Source organism: Citrus sinensis, chromosome 7 (assembly GCF_022201045.2).
Source record: "Citrus sinensis cultivar Valencia sweet orange chromosome 7, DVS_A1.0, whole genome shotgun sequence".
In the NCBI taxonomy this organism is placed as follows: Eukaryota; Viridiplantae; Streptophyta; class Magnoliopsida; order Sapindales; family Rutaceae; genus Citrus; species Citrus sinensis.
Window position 1 is genome coordinate 29,027,257 of NC_068562.1, and position 8,526 is coordinate 29,035,782.

At 31.9% G+C, this 8,526-nt stretch overlaps 1 protein-coding gene across 1 annotated transcript; it reads right to left on the bottom strand.

Annotated features, from left to right (window-relative positions):
* Window positions 1-3,777: 3,777 nt before the first annotated feature.
* Window positions 3,778-5,560, bottom strand: LOC102626819 (succinate dehydrogenase [ubiquinone] iron-sulfur subunit 3, mitochondrial). Its single transcript, XM_006464190.3, is given in 5 exon segments — window positions 3,778-4,016; window positions 4,019-4,166; window positions 4,312-4,521; window positions 4,839-5,077; window positions 5,260-5,560. Coding segments are annotated over 5 exon segments (909 nt in total). The 5' UTR covers window positions 5,533-5,560; the 3' UTR covers window positions 3,778-3,977.
* Window positions 5,561-8,526: the final 2,966 nt, after the last annotated feature.

The following is an 8,526-nucleotide window of genomic DNA, read 5'->3' on the forward strand; positions in this document are numbered from 1 at the left end:
TATTTTTTTAGGATTTATCTTATTTTATTATGCTTATTTAAGTCATATTTGTAATCCTAATTTAATTAAGATTTTAGATTATTTCTCTTATTTGAGGAAGATTAGAATTAAATTAGCTACTAATATATATAGGCTTATTATTCAGAGTTTATGGTAACACTCACAAACATTTGATTAATAATATTCAGTATTTCTCAATTGAGATATTTTCTCCTTTGTGAGAGTCCCCTTCTTAAGTTTCAAGAATGTACGTTAGACCAAAATCTAGTATTGCTTCCGCCCTGCGTCAAATTCCTAGTAAATTCTATGGGCTCAAGCAAGCATCTTGACAATGGATTCTAAATTTTATCAAATGATCATCTCATTCGGTTTTTAGATGAATTTAGTAAATGATTACATATACCATAAATTATGTAGGAGCAAGTATATTTTCTATTTTTATATGTCGATAACATTTTGTTTGCTAACAATGATATAGGCTTATTGCATGACATCAAGATATTTCTAACTAAGAATTTGAGATGAAAGATCTTAATAACGCCTCTTTTGTATTCAGAATACACATACACCGGGATCATTTCTAGGATGTTATTGGATTATCACAAAAAAACTATATAGAAAAGATTCTCAAGAGATTTCGCATGCAAGATTGCAAGCCAAATGATATCCTTGTGCCTAAGAGAGATAAGTTTAGTCTCAATTAGTGCCTCAAAAATGATTTTAAGGAAAAAATGGAAAAGATTCCTTATACGTCAATAGCAAGAAGTCTTATGTATGCCCAGGGCTGTATACGACCAGATATTGTATATGTTACTGATATGTTCGGCAGGTATTTAATTAATCTAGGAGTAGGCCATTAGAAAGCAGCTAAATAGGTGGTCATACAATACCTATAGAAAACAAAAAACTACATGCTCATGTATTGAAATTCAGATACTGACTTCGATTTTGCTGGATGCCAATGTAGGATAAAGTCTACATCGGGCTACATCTATTTACTAGCTGTAAGTGCTGTCTCCCAGAAGAATGCTGAGCAGGCTTTTATAGCCTCTTCTACGATGGCAACAGAGTTTATAACATGTTATGAAGCATCCAATCATGGTATATGGCGACGAAATTTTGTAGTGGGGTTACATTTAGTAGATATTGTTGATATATCACTCACGTTATTTTATGACAATAAATCAGCAGTGCTATATTCTAATAACAATAAGAGCTCGACGAAGTCAAAATATCTAGACATCAAGTTCCTAGTTGTTAAAGAAAGAACTTAGAGTGGACATCTATTTATAAAGTACATCGACACAAACTCCGTGATTATGGATCTGCTTATTAAAAGACAACCATCAAGACATTCGATGAGCACACTGCTCATGTGGGTGTCGTGTCATTAAAGAAAATTCAGTTTTAATAGGAGTTTGTGATTTCATATGCTCTTATAATATATACATTTTTAAATATTTCGGTTTATGGATATTTAAGGTTGTTTTCTATAAAAATAAAGTTTTGGTTTATTCATGCTCTGATTTTTTATATGGTTTAATGTCATTAATGTTTAAGGTGGATCAATTGGAAATAGGAATGTTAAGATTACATTGTATGAAATTTTCATGCTACACATCCATATCTTGATCCATGTCATTTAGTTGTATCGACACAATAACTACTGATAGATCGAGTTATGATAGTTATAATAAAGGTCGGATTAGTTATAGATACATTTTGATAATGACAGTATGGTTAAGCTCATACAATTACCTTTGCAAAACAAATTATAATGCCACATAACTAGCCTAAGTGGAAAATTGTTGAATCTTTAATCCAATATCGTTGGATTCTTAATCTAATATTGGGCTTATACGTGAATAATTATGTGTTGCAGACTCTCGTATAATATTAAATACAATTAAAAGATATCTATTAAGATTTTTCGGTAATTTGAGCTTTCATATATTTAATAGGGTGTAGGCTTTTAATGTGTAGATATTTAAAGATAATTTCTATTTTTATGATAGGTTGAAATATGAACACCAGAGGATAATAGGAGAAGTTGGTTATACAAGTGATTATAGTCCTTAAGTCACACATATCATTCTATTCTTTCTAACATCCCATTATCATAGAAAGAGTATAGAAAAACTTAAAAAAATTTCTAAGAGAACGGATTTATCTAGAAGATAAACTACACATAGGGATGACAAAAATCCCCACGGGGACGAGTACCCTCGGGGATTTTCCCCATTCGGGGAGGGTATGGGGATAATTTCATACCCAATTTCTTATTCGGGGAGGGGACGGGGATGAGGTGGAATCCCCATCCCCTACCCATTTCCCCATTTTAATTTTTAATTTTATTTTAATTTTTTAAAATTAATAGTAAATAAATTATAAATATTGGTAAAAATAAAAAATATCAAAATATTTATATTATTAAACTTTTAGGCCTAATTAACTAATTAAAGTCCTAAATTTTTATTTAGGACATTAAAAAGACCGAGTAGATTCTATTAGCCAAACATTTTTTTTAATTTTAATATTCTTTAAATATTTTAAACTTAAATCTATTTTTTATTTATTTTTAGATGTTATAATTGCCCACAGCGAATCACAATTTTAATATCTAATCTAATCTAATATTTGTTTTTAATTTGCTCCGATTTAACTATTGTGTTGTAAAGGGAATAGTCCACATTTATAAAGTGCCCACGCCACCATTGAAAAAGTTAATTTTCAATCTAAATTCGATTTTATTTGTAACAATTTTGTATTAAACTATTAATTTGTTCATGATAGTTTGTAAAAGAAGTTTGTATTCCTTGCATGTTGCGTTACTTACTAATTTAATGTATGTGACTTTTGTAATAGATATTAATGTAAGATATATTTTGAACTTTACTTTTATTTGAATTTTTTATTTTAATATGATTAACTCAAAATTGAAAAAAAAATGTATTAGTTATTCGGGGATCAGTGATCCTCGGGGATCCCCTGTTATTATTCGGGGAGGGGATGAAGATTCTCTCAAGTAATTCTGACGGGGACGGGGAGGGGACGGGGACATACACAAAATATCGGGGATGGGTACGGGGATATCGGTCCCCTCCCCTCCCCTCCTCATTGCCATCCCTAACTACACAACTCTAAAGAGCATTTAAGTATTATAAATTTAGATATGCTTCCACGATGGCTTTCACCAAAAGTTTAATTATGTTCTAACATCAGTGTAACTTAAAAAAAAGTGTAAAACCTCAAAATCGAAGTAATAAAAAAAATGAATTCGATTATTTAATTTTATAATTTTCAACTAAATTAATAAAAAAATACACAGAAGCGGGCAATTTAGTCATTTGAATTATAATAGAAACTATACAGCATATTAATAATGAGGACATGACCACTCATCGTAATCTTTTGAAGTTTTTTCATCCTTACAAATCTTTAGAAGTTTTTAGGTGATAGAATTATTCTAATTTCCATTGAAAAAAATACTATCTTTTGAAGAAAAAAAAATGATTTGTTCAGAAAATAGATTACTTTTAATTCCTATTAGAAAAACAATGAAGAGAAACACTAGCCCACAAATATTTTTCGGCACATTTCAATAATTTCACGACATGTGATCAATTTCCGGAGATTTGTATACAATAAATAGTTAATTTCATGTTCTATAAAATAACAGAAGTTCAAAAATTGAAGCTTGAATCAATATTCTACTAAATTGCTTCATAATCAACCGAAATGAGAATCCATCGCCCATCAATTTCAACAAATAAACAATTTGTTCCGAGTGAAGTGAAATAAGTACTGCAACATATTGTCAATCTCATCCCAATTTTGCATGTTCCAAGTCAAACTTTCTATTGTAACACCTCGAAATAGGCACATTTGCATCATATAAAATGAGAAAAGATAGAAAAAATTAAGCAAAGGAAAATTTAGTGGCTCAAGTTGCATTCTGTATGAGATTAGAGCCGCTACTACATGCTTTCAACCATTTCCATAGGCTGAGAAACCATATATGCTTAGTCTTCATTTTGTGAATTGCATCAGCTGGATCCAAACCTTTGGGGCATGTTGCTGTGCAATTCTTGATAGCTCTGCATCTATACAATTTCCTTTCATCTTCTGTTAATGCTTGCAATCTTTCTTCTGTTAATTCATCCCGGCTGTCAGAGAGGGTTTTGTTTTTGTGTTTTTTTTTTTTTTTGGGGGGGGGGGGGGGGGGGCGCGGGGGCACTTTGTTAGACAGATCACATTATCCAAACGCTTAACCTGATAGATAGGATCAGCCGTCCAATATTAGTATGTTACCTGTCGCAAATCCATCGATAAGCATGGAGCAAGGCGGCGGGGCCAAGGTACTCTTCAGGGTTCCACCAATATGAGGGGCATGAAGTGGTACAGCAAGCACATAGTATGCATTCATACAGACCATCTAGTTTCTTTCTGTCTGCGGGTGATTGCCCATACTCTCGCCCATCTTTGGGCACCATGTTTGTCTTCAGCCAGGGCTCAATCGACCTATATGACATAACAGCAAAGTACAACATATATACTTGAAAGCACAACATATTTATGTACATGACAATGGTGTGTAACAAACCCATTGGAGGTATACAAGCATGTGAACTAATGTTTTGCTCGTGATTATTTTTCAAAGCATAATATACCTGACAGCTATAATTTCATTTTGAAGCAGCTTTAAATTAAGAAACGATAGCATCTCAATATCAAACATATCAGACAACAAGATCTCAAATAATAATGTAAGTTCAGTATGGTCAATTGAGTTTAATTAAGACCCATTTCGTTAACTAATTACGACATGATTAGCTTACTTGTACTGCTGGTAGAAATTGGTGAGATCAACAACAAGATCTTTGATGACAAACATGTGAGGCAGAGGAGTTATAATAGTTGGCTTGCTAGTGTCGCCATCGATTGGCTTAAGGCATGCAACAGTGTTGGTGCCGCCAATGTTCATCGCGCACGACCCACAAATCCCTTCTCTGCATGACCTTCTATAGCTCAAGCTCGAATCAGTCTCTGCTTTAATCTTCTGCAATGCATCCAAAACCTAAACAACAAAAGATTTTCAATTCCAATTGTCTATTCCTATTCATAGAAATTAACTATACTCGAACTCTACATATATGCGCACTTGAACATAATAGTGCTTTTACTGAGAAATTAACATTTAATTAGCTTTAACCATGAAATGAAACACCCAATAAAGCAATCAATTAACTAACTTATTACCATAGGACCACACTCGGAGAGATCAACATGATAAGATTGAAGAAAGGGCTTGCTATCAGGGCGGTCAGGATTCCATCTATAAATCCTGAACTCCTTCATCACCTTCTTTACATTATCTTGCACAGTCACACGAGATTCCAAAGCCACTTCAGCACTTTCTTGTGCTGCTGGATGCCCTTCAAGCACCGGAAAATCTTGCTTCTTGGCCTCTGCTCGGCCAAAAACTCCGGCCACTTTGTTGTATCCACGGCGGAGGAAGCTGCTTCTCAACATATCTGCTTGTGTGATTGAATCACCGAAAGCTTGGAGTTTGCTTATAATTTTTAGTGCTTCTGCATGGCAAGCGACACGTGGTTGCATAAGTGCATACGTGTTTGGGTAATATAAGCACTGATGTAATGATTCATCAAGCTAAGTGATTATTCGTCTTTTGGGCTCATTTGAAATTTTGGGCCTGCTTTGGACCCAAACTTAAGCTCATCCCAATTCCCAAACTGGCCTGGTTGCTAATTACCTCAAGCTGTCCCGAGTTAAAATGTCGAACTAAATTAAGATAAAACACAGATAAAAGCTGGCTCCGATTTTGTCAAACATTTTGCTGAATGGTGATCAGTTGGTCAGTGCCTTGGATCCTGGGATGAGGAAAATTTTGGAAGACAAGTCAATAGTCAAATTCTGCCACAAAATTATTTAACATCATCACCAGGACCACTTGACTTTTAAAAATGTTTGATCCCAAAACTCAAATAATAATAATAATCCCATTTGAAAATTCAACCCTAGCAGCAGCCTCCTGGCTGTGAATCTGTCATCCGTGATCCTTAAGCCCAACATGTCGCAAAAGCTTGCACAACGTGTTTTCAAAAATGGATTGAAATATTAAAAAGCTGAAATTTAAGCAAAAACTTGAGGCTGTTAGGTAAAATTGGGCATAGACTTGTCTAGTATGCCTTCGTTTCAACATCATGGAAGTGTTCAAAGTTCAATTTCTTCTCGATCCGTGTCAATTTTTATCCTCTTAAGCATGAATAGACAATTATCATACATCTTGATCCAACTGCTAGTATATGCTTCACTTTCATATCAAATCCAAAAAATAAAACCCAAAAAAAAAAAAATTCATTTAGCTCAAGAGCAGACTTCTTACACGAGTTTTGTTATTTGGTTCTCTTAATTATCCACATCTGGAAATAGAATTTTCCTGAATATTATATATTTGTACACCTCCTCTCTAAGTATAAAATCGACTTGAATTAATGGCAAGATACCAATAAACATCTGACAAATAATAAAAGCCAAATTATATAAAAGTTTGGAATTTGATAATTGACATACATGAAAAATACAAGAACTAATCATGGTTAATTAGGTGCGCTTTCACAATTAAGTCAAAAGAAAGGAAGAAAAAAAATGAAATAGTAAAGGTAGAGCGTAGTGGAGTCTAATCATAGATGTAAGTAGTCTAAAACTTCAATTATTTAACTGCATCATGTTAGGTAGACTTTGATTAAGATCAATTATGCTGAGTTATTCCAATCAAAATATTGAAACATATAAATTGACCAATGACGGAAACGACTTAAAATAGAATTAATCTTCAACTTATTAAGATAATTCATCTCATCTCTCACTTTTTTAATCCTTTTTTTCCTTTTCTTTTGGTGGAATTTTCTTGTATACACGATTTATTCGTACTTTCTACAATTTTAAAAGTTTCGAATCATCTTTAAATTGTCACCTTAGGAATTCTTTAGCATATTAAATTTTTGAAATTGAATAAAAATCTATGATCTCATAGATTTTATTTTTTATAAAATACACTCATACATGTATTCCGCATTTTTTTAATTTCTTTTTCTAGTAACTTTAATTCGTATCCTTTTTTTTGTTGCTTGGATTCTACATAGGTGGTGAAGAATAATACCAGATAGGGATCCACAAAAAAAAAAAGAAAAGAAAAAAGACGGAAGAAAATTATTCTTGTGTGCGTTGTAGAAATTCTGATTTGGGGAATATATTTTTGGAGAATGAGCAATTGAGCATTTTTTAATATGTCTAATACTGTAGCTATATACAATTTAAATTCGTTACTCTTAGTTCTAATTTCTGAGCATATGCTACGGCTTTAAATTATTTGCTAGGAATAATCATGAACCAGCTGTATAATTATTATAACATATTTAATAACCACGTACAATTTTTTATTCAAAAAAAATATTATCCATGGGTCTCTATCCAAATTATAAAAATATAAACAGAAGCATGAATTTGCATCTTTATCTATCATATTATACATAGAAAAAAAAATTAAGGATGAAAAAAAATACTTGCAATACTTGGAGCATCACGCATCAAAGAAAATACGTACTTGAAATATATTTTAAAATCACTTTTTGAAAAGGATAATTTCTTTATGAAGAGATATTATAATAAGGATTTTACTAAGTTAAAATGGTGGTAACTTACAGTCCCTTCAAAGATTATGCAGGTCCTACTATCTGTTATAACTTTTTACATTATTTTAAAGGAGCTATAAGTTACAATAAAGATTATGCGGGTCTTACCATATGTTATAACTTTTTATATTATTTTGAAAGAGTTGTAAGTTACAGCAGTTGTAACTTAGCAGTACCCTTATAACAAATATACTATCAAATACATCCATATACTTATAAATATTATAAAGATATAGTATAATTTCTTATAATATAATTCACGATTGTACTATAACAGGGTTAACCTAAGCATGCCTTTACTCTTTAGGGGCCTACATAAGTGCTTTCCAAATAGTTTTATTAGTTGATCACTGAGCTTGAATCCGAAGATTAGTGGGTAGGAGTTAAAAATAGAATAAACGAAAATTATCCCCCAACCACCTCAAGAATATCAAAAGTGCAAGAAATTACCACAAGCTTACGATAACATCTTAGAACCACCTCAAATTTTAGTTTTATGTCAACTAACCACTTTTCTTTTAATTTTGTTAGCTATTGTTAAATAATTTAAAGGTAAAAAACTATTTTATGATGAAACGAAAGGGTAAAAGGGTTGAATATAGTTGAAACAAAGTTTTTGAATAAAAAAATTTATTGAACAATTATGAATAGTACAAATTAGAGTTTTAAACCTTTATATAATAACCCCAAATATCGCAAATTTACTAAAATAGACAAATCTAAAATATTTTTTATAATAAAACTCTCCTGATCAAAATAAGAAAATGAGAACAAACGACACTCAAATACGGGTTCTAAAAAAAGGATAAAA